Here is a 27148-nt window from a genome sequence, read left to right as displayed (position 1 = left end):
TGTTTATTGTTTGCCTGGCAGCTCCTTTATGTTTGGATGCTCCACAGTAATTGCAGATGAAAGTTGCGGTTGGACGGGCCTGAGAGGAAATTTTTTTGGGGTTGTGTGTAAAGAGAGAGGGGCCATGGATTGTGGGAGCAGTGAGACAGCCCCATTTTTCTGTCCAGTTTGGACCAGTTTTTCCACCAAACAGCAAAATCTCTGTGATGCCACGATGGATGCTTCTTCATATTATTATTATCATTATTAGTGCCTATACTGTGATGTAAGGTCTTTGCTCCTACAGCAAGGATCTGTGTACTAGAAGATAGAGGGTTAATAATTTGCTGTTCATTGTTATTACTAGTTAGTTCTTAAGAGCACCTGCCATTACCTCTCCTCTGTGTTAAATGAAAAGGGAGACTTTCAATTAATTAAAAATTTATGAAACAAATAGTGCATGTGTTCAGATTTAGGTTTAGAGTTAAGTGCTTTTATCTTGTGATCTTAAAAAACTGACTCTTCCTGTCCAAAGTAACTACAGTGATAGGCTAACTATAAAACCCTCCCCCTTCCTCTTGTGGCTCTCTCTTCACAGATAAGTGATCAGTGATCCTTCAACCTGAGCGTCAGTCAGGCTCTGTGCGCCTTTCTTTCCTCTTCATTGGTCTCTCTTTTTTTCTCTCTCTCTCTACCCTCTACATTTCTCTCCTCTGGTTCTTTGCCCCTCTCTGCCTGTAATTTCTCTCTCTCAACCATGCCTCCGACCCTGGCCACAGCGTTTGCTAGGCGCTGGTGGATGGCAGTGACTTCCATCATTGAAAATCTGCTGTTCTCCGCCGTGCTTTTGGGATGGGGATCGCTCCTCATCATGCTCAAGTCAGAAGGCTTCTACTCTTACCTTTGCAACGAGGAGGGTGAGTCACAACTGCACTTTCTGTCACTGTCTCATTTGTTTCATTATACTTCCCAAAACTTTTATGAGTTTTAGAGCAACTTTTTCTCTCTGAAATGTAGTACAATGAGCTGTTAAAATAAGGATTGGTGATAAAGGGTGCACTAACAGTCAGTCCGTGGACACTAGAGGTCATGCAAAGGAGGGTGCAAGGTTTTAATTAAGACATGTAACTTAACACTGCTGCCTTTTTGCCTCTTCCTTTCTTTAGGAAGAATAAGTGTTTTCTCTGAGCGGGGCATGGACTGTTTTTAGGGACTCAGGAGATTAAACATGATCAGTTACATTAAAGTGAGAGCATGGTTGCAGACTGACAAAGTGGTCCAAAGTCAAAGAGTAAGAGACTCCAGTGTCTCATAAACTCCAGTATATCATTGCCCCTTCGAGAGTTTTAACTCTCAGCGACTCCATCTAAATTGAAGACACAGCAGAAGACTGATTTAGAGGGATCTGATTAACCAATGACAGACTGGATCAGCTGTCCTTTTCCCTCACCCCTTCATCTTCTCTTTTTCTCCCCTACCCTCACCTTGAGCAAAATCAGGCAGGTGCTTTGTGTTTTTAAGTACAAAGGTGGAATTGATGCACACAATGGGCCCTGTCAGGTTATTATAGAAGAGAGTAAGCACAAAGGGAATGTGAGAAAGGAATCAGGCCACACTTATCCTTTGGACCTTAAGTGACACTGTGTCTTCCCCCATGTCCTGGCTGTGGGGAGCCCTGCTAATCCCACAGACACTAAACTATTGGCTGGATTCTGTTTTTTTCTCTCACTAGTAACCACAATATCTCCTAGGGAGTTTACACAATTGAGTTATCTGACCTGTGATTGTAGAAGGATGTTTTTCCAATTCCTAGTGTCTGGCACTGTCTTTCTATCAATCTTCATTTGCAAGTGATGCAACTTTGTCTTGTTTTATGTTTAGTCTTATTTAGCATCACTAGTAGCCTGAATTTCAGCCAGGAACCTTTAATTACTCAAGGCTAATTCCAGTCATGTTTATAGGATAGTAAAAATGTTTGTGTCGGCACAGACGCAGACTCGCCACTGAGGTAACAATTGAGCTGGAGTGCTGCCGAAGCTGTCTTATCTTGTTTTAATAATATAAGAGGGAGAGGACAGCAGAACCAGCTCAGCTCTTTTCAAGCATGTGACATGTGATAGAGGGACAGATTTTATGACTGGTAATATGGAAGTTGAAAGTCCACTGATAAAGGACAAGGAGGGAGAAGCTGATAGAAAAGTGATGAACGGTAGAAATCAGACCACTGGTGGGGTTGACAGTGGAAAAAAAAGATGATGATGCAGCGTAGATTAGGCTTTTGTGCACATGCAGCAGTGATATTTTTGGAATGGTTAAAGCTTGATTTTATGTGGTTAAGTCAGCGGTCACGAGTCATCATGAAGGGGAAACCAAGGCCTTCACAAGCTGTTAATTTTGCAGCATCCTGCCCAAACAAATCTTGGAACTCATGCAACTTAGCTTTCCTGAAGTACACTTTGGCACTTTTCTATGAAGAACGCCATGGTGTAACAAAGGGATGATATGCACATATTTGTCTCACATGACTACAAAGACAACAAGTGGCTCATACCATAGAGGTGTAAGGGCGTGTAATCCAGAAAACATCTGCCCACATGAATAATACATTCCCAAACTGCTGCTTCCCTTCCTCCCTTACATGGACTTCTCAGGACTTTTGTACCTTTTCACATTATCTATTTGAAGGTTCTGATAATAATCTGACGTTTATTGCCAGTTCCATCTTATCACTTTTTAGCTTTGGCATTCCAACTCACTAATAAAATCTGAATAGCATCTCAGTCGAGGCAAGTAGGTAAATTTTTTATCTTTCTGTGGGTCTAAACTGTGCATTTTTTGCTTCTGCCCCCAATATGATGTTATACATAGGTTTCTAGTTATAATTCTGCCAGGTTCTGTGCCAAAAGCCATGGCTCCCTTTTAGTGCTGTCAGTTAAACGCATTATTAACGGCGTTAACGCAAACCCATTTTAATGGCGTCAATTTTTTTATTGCGAGATTAACGTTCTTTTTGGCCTAGCAATTTTTTTTGTTTTTTTCACACGCTGTTGCAACAACTAGTAACGTTAGAAAAACTACAACACCACACCGGCTCTAGCTAGACCGGAAACAAAACAACAGGCACGCCGCACACACTTGTTTGGGCTTGCGAGCCGGCTAAAGAGTAGTAGGCTAACGTTACGTTTTGAGTGGATGGTGAGCGCGAGACGCCGAAATAGATGCCAATAAGATTCTGAATGGAAAGTTTACTTTTAAAAAGTTGCCAAATGGTTCTATTGACAAGACCAAAGTGATCTGTGTGTTTTGTTGTTGTGAACTGAGCTATCATCGCAGCACGTCCAGTCTGAAATACCACTTGATGACCAAGCACACAGCTGATGCGAATTCTCCGCCCCCTCGTCAAAGCCAGGCGACAAAAGCACAAAGCAAGCCGATCCACTTTTCCACGTTGATAAGAGCATTAAAATGAGAAAAGATAATGGGACACAAAGAAATCAAGGGACATTTAGAATGGATAAAACATATGCGATTAATTGCGAGTTAACTATGACATTAATGTGGTTAATCGCGATTAAATATTTTAATCGTTTGACAGCACTACTCCCTATACATTCAACCATGTACAGGATAGAACAGCTGAAGTCAACCTTACACAGTCATATGATTATTCACACCACTCAACCTTTATGGACAATGTGTTTGTGTATCAGTATGGCTAAATAAGACTTGCCTGACTGCCGTGTCTTGGCCTCTTTCAGAGTCTGTGAGACTCCAAAAAGTATCTAACATCTTCTTCCTACTTTAATCATGTTCTTCAGGCAACAGTTCCAGCTACAATTTGTCCCAACTCCTGGCAACGCCGAAACCCGATGACTATGTAGACTATGACAATGAGGGTGGCATGGTTGGTCCGGGAGACGGAGTGGAGATGAAGCCCCTGATTCCTATGGATGGGTCCCTGAGGATGAACGGCTGGCTGATTTGTAAAGAACAGGATGAGATGCTGAATCTGGCGTTCACAGTGGGCTCCTTCCTGCTCTCGGCCATCACCCTGCCACTGGGGATTGTCATGGATAAATATGGGCCTCGCAAGCTACGACTGCTGGGAAGGTAAGCAAAGGAGAGAAGAAATCATCCAGACTAACTATGTGATGTTATTTATTTTCATATCTGTGAACAAAATTCTATTCACATTCAATTGTTTTGGAAATATGTAAATTCCTTTAAGAACCCAAACAAAAATGGCAGAGATAGGCTGCAACTTAAATTGTCATCATCATTTATTTTCAGCACGTGTTTTGGATTGTCCTGTCTACTCATTGCTTATGGAGCCTACAATCCAAATGGTAAGCCCGAAGAGTGCTTATGTTTCCTTTTTTGCATTGTATTTGAAACAATCATCAGTAGTCTGTAGTAGTTGTAGTGGTTGTTAATAGTCAGTCTTGAGCTAACATCTGTGTCATTTGCAGAACTCTCTGTCCTTATCTTCATTGCCCTGACTTTCAATGGCTTTGGGGGCATGTGCATGACCTTCACCTCTCTCACAGTAAGTGTGTGCATGGTAACCCTCCTGCTGCAGAGGTTTTGCACCTGCCGCATAACGTTTTTCTATATGTATATGTTCTGTCTTTACAGGTCTTTGTCTTGCTGTTACTGCTCTGTTATAATAGTTTGCTGGCTTCTCGCCTGCTTACTCTCTCCCTCCCCTCTTGTTTGGCATTCTGGTTGTTTGTTTGGCTTCTGACACTGCACTCAGTGTTCCTAGCAGAAGGAAGGTGGGGGTTTATTAAGGTGGGGGAGAGAGAGAGGGAGTGACTCGATGGCTCATTATCACTTTCCACTGCATCTATAATTGTGCTTTAGCAAGAACATCATAGCAACTGTTTGAGCGTGTGAGCTGCTCATTTCCCTGTCTTTCTTGTTTAAACATAAACACATGCACTCACTGTAATGTACGTGCACAGAAAGACACTCATCACATAAATTAATATTTGCAAACTAATGTACTCAAGCACAACTACGTAGGAAGATAGTGTCACTGAGGCTGCAAAGTAGAGCCACAGCTCTAATTTGTAAAAAGGTCGAATAACAATCAGAAACATAATCATGAAAACGGAAAAGGTAATTTATCAGATTTCTTGCAGCCTCTTTTGGAGCCACAAAAGGCTTTATGCAACTTTTGTTTTACATATGCAGTAGTACTCCCCATGATCTGTAAACAGACTTTCGATGTGTAAAATCAGTGACTTTGCCCTTTAAGATTGAGCCGCAGAGCCAAAGATACACACGGACAGAGCAACAACTGATGCTCTTTAGGATTTACAGGCCCAACCCCTCATCATTCCTTTGCATTCTTACTGCTGTTCTTGATCTTCCTGTTCCCTCCCCCTGTCATCAGTTCAGCTTTATGGCGACTCACACAGGAGTCCAGGGCTGTACCATGGTGATGCTGTTCACCAGAGAGGGGCCCCTTTTCTGTACCACCACAGGCTGTTACTGTGATGTACATCTCCTTTGTGGTATTTCTTGCATCTACCTAAATTTCTCATTAGTTGCTCCCCCTGGCCTGAATGTCAGTGATATAGTAAAACCATAATTTATAGCTTTGTTTGCTCTTTGGTAATACAGGCCCCCAGAGTTGCATAAAAACAAATTTTCCAATTACACTACCTTTCACTCCATCTCCTTCACAACCTGACATACTATACTTGAAAGCCTCATTGTTGGGTTAATCATTAGACTTTAAGCTGCTCCTTGACTCCTTGAACATGACTGCACCTCAGACCTACAGGCATTCATTCTCAGCTGAGGGGTCTAACATTCAGTGGCCACCACTGGCTCCTTGCCAAATGCAGTTGTCAGGTCACCTTTCCCATTTAGGTTTGTCCAGCAGCTGCAAATGTATCTTTAATGTTTAAAAAATCTATTAGAATAGTTTTCTAAGTACTCCTGGTGATATTGCTGGGAGATACCGGGTGCTTCAATATGCATACTTTCTCAATTAAGTACAAAGACAAACACATGCCTCTTCCTCAGCTTCCCCAGTCTTATGTAATTGGATGTGCTTGTTGTTGTTCAGTCTCTTGAAAACAGAGTAGCTTGTGAATGCCTTTGTATTTGGATGTTTTGCCACCCACTGTCTCCTGTTTTCCCTCCCAGCTCTCTTTTCTCTGTCCTTAAACGAGAGTAAAGCATGTAAAAGGCCGTAGAAAATGTCACCTCACCTCAGTCACCCCATCTCTGCAGCCCTGCGTTTGTGTTTTGAGTTGGACAGCTGTGTGTGATGCTGTTTTATATTGCTTTTATCGGTGTTCAACACACTTTTCTGTGTCTTATTTTCTCTGATGTCTGCCTGCAAATTGGTTCCCACTGTCCCCTCTGACCCCCCCCCCCGGTGTCAGTAGTCCCAATCTGTTTTAGAGCGGCTAAACTGTAACCTTTGTAGTTACATACACAATGGAATATCTCATTACATATGTATAAATCATATTTCAATTTGCTTACAAGTTACAATAAGGACTTATAATGTCTCTTTTCTACTCTCTTTCTCTTTCCCTCTAGCTCCCTAACATGTTTGGAGACCTCCGTTCCACCTTCATCGCCCTGATGATTGGCTCCTATGCCTCCTCTGCTGTCACCTTCCCTGGTGTCAAGGTAACAAACACTGAATCACCCTGCCAGACACCTGCACTGACACTAATGTGAACTGTTTTTGACCTCTCCCCCTATAAATCTTTTGTTTTTTGTCATTTCATACTACTTTGCAAGAACTGTTTGCGAAATTCTTATATTTTACATGAACTGACATAACTCTTAAATGCACATTTAGCTTCTACCAGCGCATTCTGATTTCAGGTGTTTCCTCTGTTTTTTTGTATTTATTCGTTATGTTCTGATGTGCACAGGTGATCTATGACCTTGACATATCTTTCATCACTATCCTGGTGGTGTGGGCTGCCTGTGCTGGGCTGGTCTTCTTAAACTGCTTCTTCAACTGGCCACTGGAGTCATTCCCAGGACCAGACGACATGGACTACAGGTGAGTACACACACACACACACACACACACACACACACACACACACACACACACACACACACACACTCACACACACACAGATACTCACAATGTAACAGAGTTACAATTCACAGTAAAAGTCCCACATGTACAAATACTGTATATGCTCACTTATACTGTATGTAGGTGCAGTATGGTGTTATTCCAAATGTCACAGTATGCACTGCATTGCACTACACAGTGAGATGTGTTTTAGAAACAAAACCGGACTGATAAAGTAATAGAAGTCTCTATTATGTTTAAAAGTATATGGAGTACTCAACACCAATGTCACTGTTTGACAAATCATTATGTAATAGCCTATGTGTAAAAATGTCCGCCAGGTTAAAGTCTATCTGCTGATGATCACACTTGCACTCATCATCACCGTAGTAAATCCTGTTGTTAATTAGAATGCCTTGCTTGTTCAGCGAAAACCTTTTCCATTAGACTGATTCAAGACATATAGCATATGCATGTTTCCTGTGTGTCACCATTTTCTGTTTATGATATTTTAACACTTTTCTATTTTCACCATGACCCCCTCCCTCTGTCCTTCCTCACCCGCTGTCCTCTATTCCCATTCTTTTTTTCTCCCTTTCATCCCTCTCTCCTCCTCTACTTTCTCAGTATAAAGATCAAGTTCAGCTGGCTGGGCTTTGACCATAAAATCACAGGAAAGCAGTTTTACCAACAAGTGACCACAGTAGGCCGTCGTCTCAGTGTGAGCAACAACCTCAAGCAGATGGAGCTGGCCACTAATGATGGAAACAAGTTCTGCCTCTCCACAACGGACCTGGAAATGGAGTGCAAGCCAAATGACGAGTGTAAGAGTGCAGAATTCAGCCAACTCCTTGACCATTGTTGTGCTTCTCACTCTAATGCGTGTTGTTTACCTCTGTTTTGTCCTGTTTCTCCCCTGCAGCCCAGTCATTCTTCAAAACCATCATCAGCCCGATCTTCATGCTCAGTCTGTTGACCATGTCTATCACTCAGCTCCGTCTCTTGTTCTACATGGGAGCCATGAACAGCGTCCTGGAGTCGCTCAGTGGTGGAGACCTCAACAAAGGTCTGTGGCTCTGCATTTTTTCTAGTATCTTTCTGTCTCTGTGTGTTCACAAACATGAGCACTTGTTGATTTTGTTTTCTTTACTATGAATCAAGTTGTTTCTGTGTCTTATATAACTGTGATTCATGACTTAAAAGCCGCTAGACTTACATGGTTTTTATTTAAATTTCAGTGGAGAGAATGGAAGTCGGTAAGAGCTTATAGTTGTATCAGTAGATTACTGAAGCATTAGCCTGTTAACTCTCAAGATGAATACAATTAGAATTTAACCTCTAGTCTTGTGTGGGTTTACCATCGCAATACTGTACTAAATCCACTACCACTACTCTCTGGCTTTTGTCATAGCTAGTGCTATCATTTCATTTGACCTTGCCTGTTGTCCATGTCAATAACCGAGTCCTTCAGCTGTCATTCAGCTTTAATCTAAAACCACCAGGTACCATTTTCTTGTACTCATTAACTAACTTTGCACTTCAGCACCAGCAAAAAGCTTACGTCATATGATATGAGCAGTTTCACATGACTCACTACGCATTTATCATTAGTCCCCTGACCATAAATCCCCTCATAATGGCATCAAATTGACTTTTGAACAGTTGCTTTCTCCATATCCATTGTTGTTTCGATATGGCTCTACCGCCTAGGATTAATAATTAACTGTAGCGTCAGAGTCATTAACCAGGTAGAAACCCTTCATCTCTGTCTTATTTTTATCCTTCAAGCTCCCCTTTCTTATTTTTTTTTTATTATTCATTGGAATCTCTCTCTTTTTTTTTTTTTTTTTACAAACTTTTTGCCCTCAACGCCTCACTCAGTGAGTCTGTACTCCTCCATCTTCGGCATGCTGCAGCTGCTTTGCCTGATGACTACTCCTGTGATTGGTCAGATCATGGACTGGAAGCTGAAGGACTGTGATGACGGAGAGGAGGAAAAGGAGCCCTGCAGCAAGTGAGTCAACGTGTTCTTTTTAGACTGCCTTAACTCCTTCCCATTTATAGGTTCAGACATTACTGCAATGTTTATTTGCCAGTGTGATGAATAGAACCAAGAAATTAAACTTTATTGTGAAATAGAGTTGCAATATCAGTACCTGTGTAATTTGATCTCTCTTCATTCTTTCTAATTTTGACTGCTAGGGGGGAGATAAAGAAAAAGCGCAGAGACAAAAAAACCCAGAAGGTGACCAATGCCTTGCGAGCGTTCGTCCTCACAAACCTCCTTTTAGTGGGATTTGGGATCACCTGTCTAGTGCCCAATCTCCCCGTGCAGGTGGGTGCTCCACTTCAGCTGTCAGAGATACACACAGGCCTTCAAAGTGCTTCATGGAGACAACAGAGCATATCATTTTATAACCTTATTTAATCAGTTTAATCTTTTCTTTTACAATGCATGCTACATACTGTTAATGTAACGGAAAACAGGGAAAAAGCTAGCCTGGCTCTGTTTGCCTACCAGTCAGTAGACAGCTATCTTAGCTTAGCATAGACTGGGTAAAGATTACGAACATATACAAATATAAATGTTAGTGAGCCTTACAGGGTCTGGTAGGTGGATTTACCTTTGAACAGAGCCAGGTTAGCTGTTTCACCCTGTTTTCAGGCTTTATGCTAAGCTAATGATAACTTTTAAATGTTAAATTATGCTTTAGGACCCTCATAAACCAACTGACTGAATGACCAAAATGATTATGAATATTTGAATGAATGTATTTTTACTTTCATCTTTCCTCAGATTGTGTCATTCGTCTTACACACTGTGGTGAGAGGATTCATTCACTCTGCTGTTGGCGGCCTATATGCTGCTGTGTAAGTCACAGTGTGTCTCTCTAACCTCTCAGACACACACACACACACTCACACACACACACACACACACACACACACACACACACACACCATCACCATCATCATAACCTTTGTCTTCTGTATGTGGATGCAGCGTCAAACTGAGAAATTAAATTTACCGCTTCTGTCTCTGCAGGTATCCCTCCTCCCTGTTTGGCAGTCTAACAGGCATGCAGTCTCTGGTCAGTGCTGTGTTTGCTCTGCTGCAGCAACCCCTGTTTCTGGCTATGATGGGACCCCTACAGGGAGACCCATTCTGGGTATGAATGCACACACACACACACACACACTGAAAAACTTTCACAAATTAAATCTTCAGGCATGGCTAATTCTGGTGTTGTCCCCCAGGTTAATATTGGACTCTTAGCTCTCAGTATGCTGGGCTTCTTGTTGCCTCTCTACCTGATCTGCTACAGACGGATGCTCTACAGACAGCAACAGCAGAAGGAGGACAACGCTAAGATCTATTTCAAAATCAATTGCTCCGACATTCCTGAGGCCTATGTCTAAAGAAACGTAAATGGAGAGAAATGGATAGCAGAGGATGAAGAAAGTTTTTTTTTACTGAGAAACATTGCAATCCAGTAATACGTACATGCATAAATAGGCATGCAAAAGGACAACTGAAATCTTAACTATTTAGAATAGCACATTCAAACTGTGTAATTGGTACACACACAAACTGTCACATCCATTTTCCAAAATCCCACCAAGATAAACTGCTGATGCTGCCGACCTGCCGTTGTCACAGAAAAATAGTCAGACAGTTGCTGAGGTGGAAAGTGAAACATCGAGGGAAAAAGAAAAAACAAGAGGAAAGACTGTGAAAGGAAAGAGGCACGAGCCCTCTGCATTCCCCCAAATCCTCTGACTTTTCTTTAAATATTCCCTGCTCTCTGGGCTTCACATTGCAAAGTGCAGGTCCATTCCACATAAGACTGCTTTAAAATTCCCCATATGAGAAGAGAAATTAACAGAAGAGTGTGTTTAGCTCATGAATATCCCCTTGGGACACTGGCAAGACTGCTAAACATCACTTTCACAAACAACCTCACCATTATTAGTGAGTGATTCCAGTTTTATCAGACTTTTTTGTTTAATATATTGACTTCAAATCATCCTGATTGCAAATGACATAACATGGTGCTACCTATCTATTCATCAGCTGGATTTTTTTTGATAGATGGTATAAGGTAAGTGTGGACTAAATAAGTGACAGGGAGGAGAGAAGAGCCTTATTGTTGATGTTTCTCGGGCGAGTAGAAAAAAAGACTCATTATGATTAATTATGGGACTTGATTTTTTTTTCTTTTTTCTAACATCTTATATAATGAAACTACTGTAGCTTAGAATATACTGAAGTATTGGATAATGTCAGTGTTTTAATGGGCTGTATTCTGTAAGAGGGACATCAAACAGATATGTTTTGCTAAAAGCAAAATGTTCATGTATGTTTAGAGTATTTCCTGCTTTCTTTTTCTTTTTATATGTTAAGTTTACCAGCAGTGCCTTTTCAATATACCTTTATGTAAAGAGAGAAGATTTGTTCATTGGGCAGCATGTTCTATTGAGCTTTTTACACATACTTTATCAGTGAAATGTGTCCCCTTTCCATTACATGGTATACTATTTATACATCATGTTCTCCATTAAAGAGATATTTCGCTGATTTAAATCCAGCTCTTTTTCATGGCAGTGTGGGCAGTGTGTTTAGATGAACGGTGTTCGGCTTCCCTTGGGGTGCCAGTGCACATAGCTCCGCCCAGAGCAGAGCAGCAGAGGTCTTCAGCGATCCGCCAGATGACATGACACGTCATGGAGGTCTGCCCAGACCTCTGCTGCTCCGCTTTTCTGTGCACTGGCTCTACAGAGGGAAGCCAAACACCGTTTATGTAAACAAAATGGCCACACAAAGATGACACAGAGCTAGTTTTAAAATGACAAAGTATCCCTTTTAAGTGTATTCATAAAATTAGGATGATTCAGATGCCTTATCTTAAAGTCGGTATTAAAAGTCTGTCTGCCTACTTTTTAGCACTTTATACCCTGTTAACTGCTTTTAAATTTCACACAGATCAGCTTATTTCAGCACTTCTCTCCTGGTGCCTCTCTAGAGAAATAGTCCCACTTTCATGTTGAGCTCCTCCTACCCTCATTTGTGTATTTATTTCATTTTACACTCCCTTTTCCATAATACATTTCATCATGTATTTAAATTGTGCTGTGCTGACAATGACTGACGTCTGATCGTATACTTTGTTGTTCGCATAGAGATCTTCTTCTACCATTGAAGATAACGTAGAGATGAGGCGTTCCTATGGAAGAATTTGTGGGGGTTAATAAAGATGAGTTGATCTCTTCCTCATGTTTTTTCATTGCTCACTAGGCTACATTATATGTCTCTGTATCTGTGTAATTCTTACTTGGTCACAGAAATTGTGGCTATTTATTCCTCACATTCTGTGTGGTGACATAACAAAGCAGGTCTTCACCCAGTTCTCTAGTACATGGTTTGCTTGCTTTTTTCATCGGCAGGAAAATTTTATGGATGTATGACCTTTTTTCTGTTTCTGAAGCTGACCCTTTTCAAAATTCTAAATACATAAATTCAGAAAAGCAAAAAACAAATATGAAAATAATTTCCAGCTGATGGAGTTTTTAGGTTGTAATGCAACCAACCAGCAGAGGTCAGTATTGGCAGCATGACTTTGAGGACAATTACACTGAATGAATGTACATTTTTGTCAGTCTGTTGTCTGAACAAAATTCTAGTCAAGTTTTACTGATTTTTTTTATACACAAACACCAGCATTTAAAACATATTGACAAGAACTCATTTCCCAAACTTTTAGTAAACCCAACCTGTAAAAATATAGCCACTGAGACTGATTTCTGCTTTCAACACACACAGTTCTGTATAACATTTTCCTATAGAGCATATTTCATATTTATTCAGAAAGTATGCACATGCAAAATGCTAATTTGCTTTAACAACAGTGTGTAAGAGCAGGGTGTCTCCTGACTCCATGTCCCTCATGAAGCTTGTTTAGAGGTGAAATTACTATAATCTTAATGAAATTATGAACAGTTTTTCCACCAGATGTTCTCGGCACACTCTCACTTCATGTTTGGGTTTTTTCCACGTCTGTCAGCACTCCACTCTGCCATCTTATACTACACTCCAAGAGATGGTTATCACTTGACACCCCAGCCCCTCTTGTCACCTGAGAATAGAGAATGTCACCCACATCAGGGACAGTGGCTCCTGGAGCTCTGCTGAGGCAACTCTTTGTTGGCTGGCCGGCCCCTGTGGTTTGTTCAGGTACACAGTTCAAAGAGGCAACATGAGACCACTGCCTTACAGTATAATATCACTATAAAGCAGGTAGTGGGCCATTCACAGCACATTCTGTTGAAATATTTTATTCCAAATTACGAGCTTAAAGTGCATTTTCTTAGTTGTGCTAAATCCCATCGTACCAATCAATGAGGCAAATAGAGGAAAATGAGAAACTTCATGTTAAAACATATACAATCACATTAGATATGATAGATAGTTGGTTGCAGCTGTCTGTCCTGGTGGTCCTGCTCTACGCCCTGCTATGTCCTGTTGCACCCTGCTATGCTCTGCTGTGCCCTGCTACGTCCTGTAACGCCCTGCAGTGCCCTGCTATGCCATGAACTACTACAACTACTATTTCTAGTCATTGTTCCATTATCTTTATTGTGACTATTATTGCCACTGTTCATCACACCCCCAACCGGCACCGTCAGACACTGCCTTCAAAGAACCTGGGTCTGTCCGAGGTTTCTCCCTAAAAGGACGTTTTTCCTCACCACTGTCGCACTAAATGCTTTGCTTTTGGTGGAATTACTAGAATTGTTGGGTCTTTGTAAATTGTAGAGTGTGGTCCAGACCTACTCTGTCTGTAAAGTGTCTTGAGATAACTCTTGTTATGATTTGATGCTATAAATGAAATTGAATTGAATTGAGATAGATAGATAGATAGATAGATAGATAGATAGATAGATAGATAGATAGATAGATAGATAGATAGATAGATAGATAGATAGATAGATAGATAGATAGATAGATAGATAGATAGACCCTTCATTTCATTGTACTACTGTGTACATCTAGATGTAGAAGGGATCCTGAGAGAAGACAGAGGAATGATAAGCGGATGTTGGCCGACGGATACAGATGTGCTATAAATACAGCAGCAGTGCGCTGTTGCATAATTTTAGACTCACACACACGCACTCACATCCGATCTCCTGGGCGTGGGGCTGGATTAGGGACCTGTGATGCCTTGTCATCGCATCACGCGCCAACACAATCTTATAGACCCGTGGGTGGTGGAGCAAAGCGTTGTCAGGGGACCACCAGGGAGAGAATAACAGGTCAGCCTGCAATTCCTGTGTGGATGTAAGAGGATGACTGCACAATTGCCTTCACGATTTCATCTGCTAACGCTTGTTATCGTTATGATCTGATCTGACATTTGTTGTAGTGTACAAATCATGTCAGTCATCAGTGGCAGATATAGTGGACAGGAGTGGGTTTGGGATTTCTGGAGTCAGATAATCACATTAGATGCAGGGACTTTGTTTAAAGGGCTTAGAGAGCTGACGCACTGTGCGTCTGTGCCAGTGATGGTCCCCGCCATGCCCATATACTCTGATGTTAATAACCACGTTCTACGTCACCGTAACTGCGATGACGCAGAGGGTGTAGCACACTCTAAAGAAAAACGGTTCAGAGAAGCTCAGAGTTAGTAGGCTTTTTGTATTTATCTGTGGTTGTTTGTCCGATGTTTTGTCGGATTATAGGCTATATTGTTTCATTATTGTGATTATTGATTAACTTTTATCTAAATCTTTATTGGCATATGTAGCGTCTTTTGTAACCCAATGTTTTGTGTTCTGGTGCTGCTGTTTTGCCATTCCTGTAAAATATGTTTTCGTCAAAGAGGTCCTTTTCTGGTTAAATAAAGGATATATAGACTATAATAGGCTATAAAGCTACCCTATTCCTAAATTGAAGTACATTTCAGACAGCTGTCTAAAGTTTGAATTACTAATAGCCTAAACGTTTGAACTATTTTATTTAAATCTTTCTCCAAAGTCTGGTGTTTTTCGTAAAAGAGGGTCAGTGTGAGCTGAATAAGGCCGTTTTATAAACATAATGATGCATTGTACAATGATAAATCATATGCCTACTATTTATTTAGCCTATACAATTGGATGGCTCAATTAATCGTTCTCAGTCATAGGCTATGTCTAGGCTGTATCGACCAATCACAACAACCCCTAACCACCCACTGGTGAACCATCCTTTTTTGTGTGTACTGTAGTCTGCTCTGCACAGTCCTCGGTGCTCTGCGCGCAACAGCAACGCCGCGCCGCGGCCCCGACCAGGAAGTGAATTTGAAGAAAATAAGCGACTGTGGAGGTAGAATGACATAGAGGGGGAGAGGTGGGAGAGAAGCAAGCGGAGAAAGAAGTGACTAACGGAGGGAGGGATCGACCCTGTTTCTGGACCTGTATTAAGCTGCTCCCCTCCTGGATATACTGCACCGCCAAAAAATGCTCATAAAGGAATTGTAAGTAGCTGTGTGTGCATATGAGAGAGCGGAGAATGTGCGCGCGTTTATCCATCTTGTTTCGCAGCGCTGTTGCCTGTCGCCCGAGAGTGGAATTACAATAGTGCGGCCAGGGTGATCTCAACATACCCTATCTACTCGACTCCGTTTCCGTCATCAGTTTGCATGCATAAGACACTCCATCACCTTAAAGCATTCACCGAATGAACCGATAATAAACCGGCGGCTGTAGTCGCATCAGCAGCCGGCGCAGGCATTGCTGTGCCCTTCACATTTTGCATCACGAGCCCTTCACATTTTGCATCACGAGCCCTTCACATTTTGCATCACGAGCCCTTCACATTTTGTATCACGAGCGCTTCACATTTTGCATCAAGTGAAATCGGGAGGCTGAGAGAATGTCCTTTGCTCTGGTGCTAAAATGACGGATGGAGTGGCGGTGCTAAGGGAGAAATGGCTAAGCCGCGCTGTGCCGTGCCAGCGTCCATCCCTGTAAGCAGCTGTGGCCATGTTATTGATGCGCGGTGAAGGTGAAACAACTGATGGAGCATTTCGGCATTTACCTCTGGAGGGAATGGAAATGGCGAGGTGTAGAGGGACCCCGGCTGGGGAGAAGGGGTGAGAGTGGGCAGGTATAGGGGAGGTAGTTGTAAAGCTATGGTAAAATGGCAAATGGCGAGGTTTTGACGCACCAGTCAGACATTTCTGAGAATTTGACAGCCTGGGCCAAAGGGACGAAGTGGGATTGTGCGTGCAAATGGAAAGATTTGGGGATTTTTAACACATTACGTTTGCACAATGATTCCGCAGGCCTCAGTGTTCTGTAAGGATAACTGACTGAGGCCTACTCAGAATCAGCTGGTGTTAAGGGTAAGGCCGATAGATTGCAGATGAATTGGGATGATATTGGCCTTCAAAAAAAAAAAATCTGATATTAGTCATGGTTGTCTACTTTAGAAAGTATGGTGGTTCCTTCATTTTCATGCTTTTTACTGGTGTCAGCCTGTACACCAGAATCATTTTGCCGGAGTGAGTGACCCACCTGTAAAAAAGAGAGAAAAAAGTCATCAGTCTGGTTTTCTCCACGTTTTTAGTTTTACATTTTATTGTAATATTTTCAGATTATTTTGCAGCCTCTTTTCTCTCTTCTCTCTATTAATATTTAAAATCTACAGTATGCATGTATTTTTAAGATATATGTCTTTTCATTGTTTTATAGCAATTATATGGCAAGGTCAAAGCTACATTTTCAGCTATTGTCAGCTTCAGCCTAAAAGTAACACTCTAATCCTGAAAAATCTAAATTAATCAGAGTCTGGCTTTTATGGGCATACATTAATCAACACTCATTGTCTTGATTTCTCACCAAATGTATTCAATCAATGAATGGCCCTGTATTAAAAAAGCTCAGGATGAGAGTGATGGCATGGCTAAAGATCTGAAGTGATTAGGGAGAGTCTGGGTCTCAGCAGTCTGCCTGGAAATTAATTAAATCGGTCACGATTAAATGCTGAATGCACTTATACACTGTCAACACAAGGGCACGCAAAGAGGCTTGAGAGGCTATACACACACCAAGATGCCATCACGGGGGTCAAGGGACAGTGAATTGATCCATGTACTGCTGTAGAACAGACAGGTTTTTTTTTTGACTCTGTACTGCTCACCTGAACCACTGACCTAAATCACAAAAGACGAGCAATGCAGTAGAGAAGATGAGTGTTTGTTTTCTGATGCAACAGAGAGACACCTGATCTTCCTGTCAAGACCTTTAGACCAAGGAGAATTGGACTAAGGTAACTTTAGTCCGTGTTTAGCCTATAACTTGTATTAAGTATTTCAATTTAGCTCTTTTTAACATTTAACTTATAATAAGCCACACAAAAGACTTATTTTGCGGAGATCTGCACTTACATCCATAAATTCAATCCTATTATTGTTATTTGACATTACAGACTGTCTCTGCCTTCCTTGCAGCATCTGGCCTCCCATCCAATGTCAGGCTGGGACTCAGACCCAGATTACATCCACTTGCGAGTGGGATGCAGGATTATCTGAATTTCGGCATACATCACCCAGTTACAAAACAATCAACAAAGCTTCATACTGTACATGGGCATTATGTGGTACAAAATGCACATGACAGAAAAAGGAGGTAGTGCAGTGTGTTTAAGCGGCTGATTTCAATGAAATTTTCTTCACATGCTAACAATGTATGTGTGGGCAGATCTGTAAAGTGTACTGGGTCTTCATCACCAAAGAATAAAACCAAAGAATTTCTTTGGTTCCCATAAACTTGTAGTTCTCTGTCACAATCAGTAACTTAACCGCTTTTTTGTCAAATTTGTCAAATTGTGGTTATGTATAATATTCATAGCCTATCTGTGTTTTCTCCTCATATTTAACCTCTGATGAAAAATACAGCTCAGCCTCAGCTCAGCATTCACAGCTCAGTTTTTTAGATTTTATTATCCTATTGTTAATAAATGATGTGTTAATAAAGAATAGAAAAACCTTGTCATTTATTTTGCAAAAACATTGAAGGAAATCTACTTGTTGTTCAGTGAGAGGTAAAAGTCCTCTAAAAAGCAATAACTTTTGAAGTGCTTATCTGGGAGTTGAATAAAGTCAGGACCATAACTGGGTGTCCAGATCTGTATTGAACTGAAGAGTTCATTACTGTAAATATGTCAGTCCATGTTGTCAGTGTGTCAGTCACAGGATTTCTTCAGGCCAATCCGTGATTAATGTAATATTATAATGCCAAAAATGATTTTTTTTTGCCCACACAGGAAAGTAAAATGAAACTAAAGGAACTCTTCATACAGTATCAAAGGAATTTAAATTGTTTAGGTGTAATGGGATTGAAGTACTCAGTATGAAAAGACAGTGTTGAAGACTCAAACAACAATCACATCACAGGATTATTCACAGAGAAAACAGACATTTTGAGTTTGAGCTTGTTAAGACAAGTTTCAATCTTAAGGCAAAAGAAACTGTATCTTTATGTCGTGTTTTCTCCACTATATTTGGTTAGAATGAAATTATGATGTTTGAGATTGTTACTTCATGATGTTTGAGTAACTTCCCTTCTTTTTCTTTTTCTTCCAGTCGAGTGATTCTTCCTATCTCTGTGGAAGAGGTAAGTTTAATTTGTGTGTGTGTGTGTGTGTGTGTGTGTGTGTGTGTGTGTGTGTTAGCTAAAATGGCTCAGCTTTTGTTATCTGATTCTCTGGTTCACTGTATTCGCAAAGTGAAGCACACAAGTGCCTGCCATCATTAACACATAAGACCTTTTATATTTCCAAGAGTGATATATCACATATTCACTCTATACATTGCAACAATGCAGCAAGGATTACTTTGTGAGAAAAAAACTCTTCATCATATTAAAGAGGGTTCCAATCAGATAGAGCTTTGAACCAACACAGTCAGCACGGTCTTTCACCGTCCTCTTCCTCTTTTCTCTCTGTGTCTTTGTGTCCCTCTGTCCCCTGCTATCCTCATTTCCATTGCAGTTTGCTCTTTTATTCAGCCCTGCATCGTAAATGAGTCACCTGAAACTACTTCCATGACTTCCTCTGCACCCAGCCCTTGCTGTCACTCTCATATTTATGCATTATTTGCACTTACATGAGAGTAATCTTTTGGTAGCGACATTTGACTTGTGCTGTTTATTAATGATGAATACATATTGACTAATGTAGCCAACAAGCACTTAATCTGCTCATACACACAATAAACAGCTTGAGTGGAGAGAAAAAAAGTGTGAAAAGCAGCAGTAAGTGCTCAGAGACACGGTAACAGGTTTGCAGCCCAGACCGCAACTGGCCCTAAGTCAATGTGCACTTCAAACAGCCAAATCTGAAAATATCTTGTGGCTGCTCAGATCTGTGCTTATACTGATATATTTTCATTTTCATTCTGACTCAAAACCACAAGGCAGTGCTAGAGCACTACATCCCCCTGATTTCTTCCACTTGCATTTCCTCTGGCTCATGGAGGCTTTTTCTATCTACACATGTTGCATCTCATTAACTGCGCGTGTTTGTAGCCTTTATCTTAATCATATCTCTACATAATGAGGCAGGTTTTCTCTAGAGCCTGAGGCCCTGAAATTGTTTTGGCGTTCAGCATGCATGTCACAAATAGACTCTGAAAACCTACTAAAAGAGAAGGATTTGACTAAAATGTGAGCCACAAAGCCTGAATACAGTTGAGTAATGTCCCCTGTCTCTTGAGTGTGGCTCCTTTGCCCTTGAATCACATCCCTCCAGAGCTTCATCTTCTCTCTGTCTCCCTCTCTACATCCCAACTCTCTAAAGCATCAGTCTTCAGTTATTTACCAAACCACACTTGGGGTGTAGACTATGGATTCATCTCTGTGAACAAAGGTTTTGGGGAGCACATGCTCAATGAGACTATTCATTGGAGACTTTACTAAATTGAATTTCCTGTCTGTTAACTTCCTCCGAGGATTTTAACCTAAGGCTGTATCCGTGTTTAGTGTTTATGAAAGAAGGACGTTGTGAACATGGACTCACTCCACAAGGCATGGTTGAATTATATTTGTCCAACACTGTTACCCAGGAGGCTTTGCTGTTCCTGCATCCCATTTATTTAGTTGGCAGTTGCGGTGCTGACATGAGGGAACAGTCTCTCTGTTGCTCTCCAGTGTCTCATAATTCAATCCAAAGACTATCATGGTCACAATTATTACTTCTTTGATTCATCTTAAGTGTTCAAATGATGTGAATTGTATCTAAACCAGATTGGCACAGGTTATCTGGGTCTCTGTTTTTATGTCTTTCATTGCTGTTGCTGTGGAGGAGTAACCTTTTAAATAGACTTGCATGCTTGAGTGTGGTCTGGCTACACCACTTATCTATTCTGGGATAGGGTAAAAATGCTCTGGTTTGTTTGTATTTCTTTAAACCGATCACAACCATCCTGGGCGGCAACTGTGCCCTTGCAAAATAGATAGCAGAATGGGAGGGACATCCGACAAGATAAGTTATAGATATTAACGTTTACTCACGTAAACGTGAAAATGTATTGAAAACTGAAAATAAAATAAAGTTTCCTCTTCAAATAATTAGCTTAGAGGTACTCTACAGTGGACACCATATTTAGGGCAGCAATATCAGCAATAACAGTTTTACAGTTCTTGCCAGTTTAACACACAATAAAACAAATCCCATGAAGAAACAATTCACTTGGAATTCAATAAAATATCCCTCTGTTGTGTGGCCTTTAATGTTTGTGGTCCTTTTGAGTTCAACTTTCTGTGTTTGTATACGTAGAAGTGTCACTGGGTTACACCAGCAATGGGCATTCATTGAGCCGGACTACCTTTTAAATGCACACAACAGGTTAAAAGGCCATGGTTCTATTGAGCAGTCTCTGAATAGTTACTTTTCTTTGGTCACCATCAGAACATCCAAAAGCCCTAAGGTAGCTAAAACAATTGATGCAATGGGGACCATCTGTCACTGTTGCTCTGAACACAGTGAGTAGTTGCCATTAAATAAATATATGTGGGTATTGATCAAAGTGTAGCCATCCAGTCCCCATGCAAATGTATCTAGGTTTTCACCTCTATACACTGTCCCTGTTAATTTCAAAGTTAAGCTATAATTATATATGAGTTATCTAGAATTACTACTACCATGTCTAGTCAGTTCTCGGCATGCCTAGGGCCTGTTACTGGTCTTCCAAATTTCAGGAAAATCTGCTCCTAGAGCTTTCAAATTTCCTCCAGACAGTCAATTTATTTTGATAAAGGAGAAAACCTAATGTTCCTTATGGAGGTAAAATATTGCAGCTACGATGGAGTTTGATTAAAAAAAAAAAAAAAAACATTTCAGCAATCAAAAATTTTCATGTAAGGTTTTGTATTTGGGACAGAGATAACTTTAATCTGGAATGGTTAATTGAGTTAAGCATTCAAACAATCTACTGCAGAAGATAAGATAAACCAATTTCATTACAGACAGCAGCTTCAACTGTCCACAAATCATTACATTCACAAGACTGTTTATTGGTACTTTTACTACATTTGTGCATTTACTGCTTCTCAAAAGCAACAGAACAGATAAATAGGTAAATTTTTTTATTTTTATTTTTATTTTCCCTTTTCCCTTTTCCCTTTTCTTATTTATCCGCTTTTATATGTGTTCATCTTTATACAGTAACTGTGCTCTGATTCAGGGTTTTTTTATTGCTCAGTTACTGTCTTAATATTTCAGGATGGGGCAGGACAGCATTCAGTCATCATATGACTTCGTAGTGAGACATTCTGTCAAACTTAGTTGTGAGTTGTGCACTACAGTATGACGAAAATCTAACTAAAACTGTTGTTGACAGGCTTCTCACACTGCTTGTATTTTTTCAACATGACTAATAAGATTTTAACTAATACAAATGTTTCAGTGTCAAATCCACTCTGGTTCCTAGATCCAAGGTTTTCTCTAGGGACATTGTTGCTTTGTTACATGTGTGTTAAAAAGTAACCTGGTTTGCTTTAACTTTGAATAGAATTAAAGAATTACTGTAATCTCTTTCCTGTGAAAATGAAATTTCTGACTACATCGACTTGTCTTCTTCGTGATGTTGTACGTGTGTCTGCACTCTGGTCCAGCTTTGTGCAAAGGTTATATGGTGGATTAGAGGTGATTAAGAAATGAAAGGAGCCATTGTGTGTGTGTTCAAACACTCACATGCACACTAGAAGATGGGGAATGAGAGGAAATTAGGGATGAAAGAAGGAGAAAGTGTACAGTTTGTGAAAGAGGAAACAAGCTGGGCGCAACAACAAAAAGTTGACGGGTCAAAAAAGACAAACAAGAGTATATGGGAGAGATTAGAGACAAGGAAAGGAGAAGGTAGAGATCATGAAAAGGATTAGAAGAAGTAATCCACTACTGAAGATTGAGATAGATGAGCTGATGAAATACACATGAAAAAAAAGATATCTGTATGTGTCTAAAAGCTCACTCAGCTACAGAATAATATACTGTATGTTGAGGGAAAAAGCTCCTTATTTCTTCCTTTAAACACACTTCCTCAGTCTAACCTGTTATTTCTCTGTTTTTAGTACCAGGTCGGCCAGCTGTACTCTGTGGCTGAGGCCAGTAAGAATGAGACAGGTGGAGGAGAAGGAGTGGAGGTGCTAAAAAATGAGCCCTACGAGAAAGAAGGAGAGAAGGGACAGTACACACACAAAATCTACCATTTGCAGAGGTAAGCGGTTGTCCGACAATTTTTAAAGTTCTCTCAGAAAGACTACTTTATTCATCTCATCCTCGAGGCCACATCGCTTGGCTCCTTTCCATTCATTCTCTGCTTTAGTCTGTTATCCCATCTCCTCCCTGGTTCACTCCAAAGCTGAAAACTTTAAGAAATAGTTCATCATTTTAGGGAAATATGTTAAATTGCTCACATACCATGAATAAGATAAAAAAAGGTTCATAATACAAAGCCATGACCAGCTCCATATAAACTAAGCCATGCTAGTGGCTCTGTTAGCCTGTACTTAGTGGTGCTTTTAGTGTTTAACTTAATCTTTCTTGATTGAAATATAGTTAAATAAGTAAAAAAAAAATTGAAATACCTTAGACTTGGTTTGTTCTCTCTTCACTCCTGCAGTAAAGTGCCGTCATTCGTCAGAATGTTGGCTCCAGCTTCAGCTCTCAACATCCATGAGAAAGCCTGGAACGCATACCCATACTGTCGCACAGGTGTCACCCACACATACACACACAAACACACACACATACTGTACACACCTTGTACTTGCACTAACAAATGCACACAGCATCACACATCACACAGCGCTGTGGAAAAGCAATTACGATTAGTGACATATCTGAAGCTGTGTACATTTTCATACTATAGCTACAGTGGTACACCAAAAATATCAATTGTTGTCCACATTTTTTACCTTTAAGTTAAATAAATGAATGAAAAAAGTAGCACATACAGAAGTGAGAGATTCAGCCCATAATAAAATAAAAAGAAAACATGCCACAGTCACGGGACATTTTTGCCTATGTTTGAAATCTAAACAGGCACTCCATCGATCTATGTAAAGGTCCAATACAGGTCCCAGGAAGAAGTCCCATCTTCCAAACTACCTTTTACAGTAATCTATTGAGCATGGATTCATAGGATGCAATCTCTACCGTTGCATCTACCCAATCTGTCAAATCTGGAGCATTTTCCAATGCCTCAAAATAATTCTGGAGGCTGTAACCACACGGTAACTGAAAACTCCCATTTTGAAATATTTGGTGTTTGAAATCTGTCCTGCAATAAACATAAACTTTAATGCACTGTAATGTGTAAATACAATTGACTCAAATGACTTAGAGGTCACATAGATGCTGATCTGTCCAAGGGATTGTCTGTCTCTCTGTGTCCCTGTGTCTCTGTCACCCTGACGGAGTAGTTGAATTATTAACTGCATGTCCAGTGAGAAACGCCATGCAATCGCTCAAGCCTTTCAGGCTGTGATCACACACACACACACACACACACACACACACACACACACACACACACTAGCAGCCTTCTTTCATACAAACACACAGGACATAGTCAAAGGAACAACCTGAACCTACACACATGATACTTACTGACCTCTGTACATTGTTCTGTACTGTAAATGCTCAACTGCATTATTTTTCTTTCTTTCTCTCCGTTTGCCCCCTGCACTTTCTTTCATCTGGCTCTGCAGTTATCACTGTAAGTATGGTTTTTTTTCTTTTACGCTCACAGATTTCATGAATGTAGACACAAAGTAAACGTTGATGCCCGATAGAGGGAGTAAATTACCTGAAAGTTGAGAAAGAAATATGATCTATTTCAGTGACACAAAAGCAGCAGGGATAGTCAGACATCATTACTGTGTGTGTGTGTGTGTGTGTGTGTGTGTGTTTATTTACTGTTCCCTTGTCACTCAGAATTATTTCTCTTTTCTCTGCAGAATGAGTATATGAAAGATAACTTCCTGATCAAGATTGAGACATGGCACAAACCTGACACGGGACACCTCGAAAATGTAATTAATAAAGACTGTAATGAGCTGAGGAGGTGCATGCATGTGTTTGAGAAGCATGACCGTTTTTTTCTGTTGTCACGTTGCAAAGAAGTGCTCATTTTACACCACTAATGCTTGATTAATACTGTATCTCACACCTTGTATAGGTGTTTTTGGTTTATTATCTATTCCCTCAACTGCTAGCTGTTTAGTGACACAATTTCCGACTGCTACTTGTCCTCTAATTAAAAATTGCTCAATGAATTCAATCCCCTAGTTATAGGCTCCCATAATTAATTATCCACTACTTTCCAGAGAAATGTATCATCCATGTATATTTGTATTTGTATCTTATGGGCTTTAGAAAACATTTTAACCATGAGCATTGTGTTCTCGTCTCTGTTGTATGTGGGCTGCATGCAGAGTTTGTGCCTGTATCCAGCTGTGCTCTGTGCTTCTATTTCAGGTACACGGTTTGGATGCAGAAACTTGGAAGAAGGTGGATGTAGTCTATATTGATATCGCGGACAGAAGCCAAGTGGAGCCGAAGGTTAAACAATTTGAATAAGATCCACATTGAGACGATTACAGCGACTAGATCTCTTACTTTTTGTGTCACCTCGTCCATGTAGTTCATTCTGGTTTTTCTGGCCTCTCTCCAGGACTACAAGCCAGAGGAGGACCCTTGCAGGTACAAGTCAGTGAAGACAGGACGAGGCCCTCTAGGACCAGACTGGAAGGTACGGCGTCCTGTTGTCAATTTCAGTGAGACATATTTGAACCCACTGAAATACATAACTCCAACCACATCACTGTAAATAATCAATTTATTCATCACTCAAACCGATACTTGTTTCTCAGCAACTATGATGTTTAGTCTGTGCTGAAATACTTGTTCCATGACAAACATTTGATCAAAATGACTTTGTGGGTATTCCAGTATTTTTTCTATAGTATTTAAATTTGACTATTTTAAGTAGATAAATAAATAAAGGTTTCAGTGTTTTCCTACCAGTGTAGTTGCTAGTAGTGAGGAAAAAGCTTTGAAAGGCAACTCAAGCTGTTATCTAGGGAAACAAACAAACACAGACAACAAAACTGAACACTTATCTGGATCTCTAAAATGAGAAGAAGCCAAATAGAATGTATTGGTTGGGGTTCAAGACCTTGTACTCTTCCCAAAATCTTGTGTGCCACCCTGAATGCAACAGATTAAAAACTACATATAAATGAAAAGTATTTAGCCTATATATATTTTATAGCCCAGCAATCTTTGTTAATCATTTAAAAATCCCTGTATGTGTATTTGTGCACTTGCAGAAAGAACTTCCTAAGAAGACAGACTGCCCACACATGTGTGCCTACAAACTGGTTACTGTCAAATTCAAGTGGTGGGGACTGCAAAATAAAGTGGAGAACTTTATTCAAAAGGTTTGTTTACAAGTCAGACTGGTGTTCATACCAGTTAACATGATCTTGAAGGACAGTCCTGTGTGTGTGTGTGTGTGTGTGTGTGTGTGTGTGTGTGTGTGTGTGTGTGTGTGTGTGTGTGTGTGTGTGTGTGTGTGTGTGTGTGTGTGTGTGTGTGTGTTAGGACTGTTGTGCCATAGAGTCTCATACCCTGTGCATGCATACAGTACATACAGCGTATCACATCTTCTTAGCTTGAGGTTCTAGTGGAAAAGTACCACCCACTATGATGCTGTAAATATGGGCTGCACCAGCATCTAGTGGATGAACAGGGTAAAGCAGGATGGAATTTAACATCTCTGATAATCAAACAGCTTAATTTTATCATTTGGACTTAAAAATCCAGCTTCCTTTCTTAAAACCACAATATGACTTTCTCTTTATCCACATATGTTGTTTCACAGCAAGAGAAGCGTTTGTTCACTAATTTCCACCGTCAGCTGTTCTGCTGGATCGACAAGTGGATCGACTTGAACATGGAAGACATTCGTCGCATGGAGGAGGAGACTCGCAAGCAGCTAGATGAGGTTAGCAAAAAATGTATTCCTAAAACAACAATAAGTAATTCAACCATAGTATTAGAGTCCTGAAACAGGAGATGGCTCTGAGGACATGCTCATGTTTGATATGTAAATTATCATTCAGCTACAACATTTCTGTGCATGATTTGTGTGTCTTGTGGTGTGTCAGATGAGAGTGAAGGACCCAGTGAAAGGGATGGTGGCTCTAGAGGACTGAGGTTGTGATGAACTGTGAATACTGCTGCTCATCAGGTGAGAGGAATTTGAATATTTATTTATTATATATTTTTATTATTGATTTATTTTATTACTGATCAACTATTTCTTCACATCAAAGGCAGTGGAAAGGGCCTCTTGTTTATGCTATTACCTCTTTCTATCTCTTTCAGACCAGACTACCCAGACACCAGCGGATTCACATTCTTATTCTATTCCAACTGACACAACATCTGACCGGCCGGTCCAATTACCCCCCCTCCCTCCCTCCCCGATGCAATCTGGCTTTCAGGGACCTGGACCCAGTAGTCTCCCAGTTTTCAAATGATCTCCTACACCACATCCC

At 40.5% G+C, this 27148-nt stretch overlaps 2 protein-coding genes across 5 annotated transcripts; both read left to right on the top strand.

The window, feature by feature from the left end:
• The first annotated feature begins 589 nt into the window (after nucleotides 1-589).
• Nucleotides 590-12310, top strand: slc43a2b (solute carrier family 43 member 2b). Of its 3 annotated transcripts, XM_028595330.1 has the most exons (14): nucleotides 590-896; nucleotides 3798-4089; nucleotides 4270-4325; nucleotides 4449-4525; nucleotides 6541-6633; nucleotides 6885-7018; nucleotides 7667-7863; nucleotides 7962-8105; nucleotides 8278-8295; nucleotides 8921-9053; nucleotides 9242-9374; nucleotides 9837-9910; nucleotides 10086-10209; nucleotides 10298-12310. In XM_028595330.1, the coding sequence occupies exons 1-14, from the start codon at nucleotides 737-739 to the stop codon at nucleotides 10457-10459; spliced, it is 1797 nt and encodes a 598-aa protein (XP_028451131.1). In that variant the 5' UTR covers nucleotides 590-736; the 3' UTR covers nucleotides 10460-12310. The 3 variants fall into 3 exon arrangements, with proteins under 3 accessions (XP_028451131.1, XP_028451132.1, XP_028451133.1); XM_028595331.1 differs by lacking the exon at nucleotides 8278-8295; XM_028595332.1 differs by lacking the exons at nucleotides 590-896; nucleotides 4449-4525 and having other exon boundaries at nucleotides 3961-4089.
• Nucleotides 12311-14673: 2363 nt separating this feature from the next.
• Nucleotides 14674-27055, top strand: pitpnab (phosphatidylinositol transfer protein, alpha b). 2 transcript variants are annotated; one of them, XM_028595851.1, is made up of 13 exons: nucleotides 14674-14723; nucleotides 15307-15555; nucleotides 18667-18697; nucleotides 22652-22797; nucleotides 23203-23294; nucleotides 24293-24300; nucleotides 24542-24616; nucleotides 25062-25145; nucleotides 25258-25335; nucleotides 25916-26026; nucleotides 26470-26592; nucleotides 26756-26838; nucleotides 26976-27055. In XM_028595851.1, exons 2-12 carry the CDS (start codon nucleotides 15539-15541, stop codon nucleotides 26801-26803), a joined length of 813 nt encoding a protein of 270 aa, XP_028451652.1. In that variant the 5' UTR covers nucleotides 14674-14723; nucleotides 15307-15538; the 3' UTR covers nucleotides 26804-26838; nucleotides 26976-27055. The 2 variants fall into 2 exon arrangements, with proteins under 2 accessions (XP_028451652.1, XP_028451651.1); XM_028595850.1 differs by lacking the exons at nucleotides 14674-14723; nucleotides 15307-15555 and adding an exon at nucleotides 15990-16173.
• Nucleotides 27056-27148: the final 93 nt, after the last annotated feature.

Source organism: Perca flavescens, chromosome 13, assembly GCF_004354835.1.
Source record: "Perca flavescens isolate YP-PL-M2 chromosome 13, PFLA_1.0, whole genome shotgun sequence".
NCBI lineage: Eukaryota > Metazoa > Chordata > Actinopteri > Perciformes > Percidae > Perca > Perca flavescens.
The sequence above is the reverse complement of the archived record's forward strand: the minus strand, read 5'-3'. Positions and strand labels throughout refer to the sequence as shown.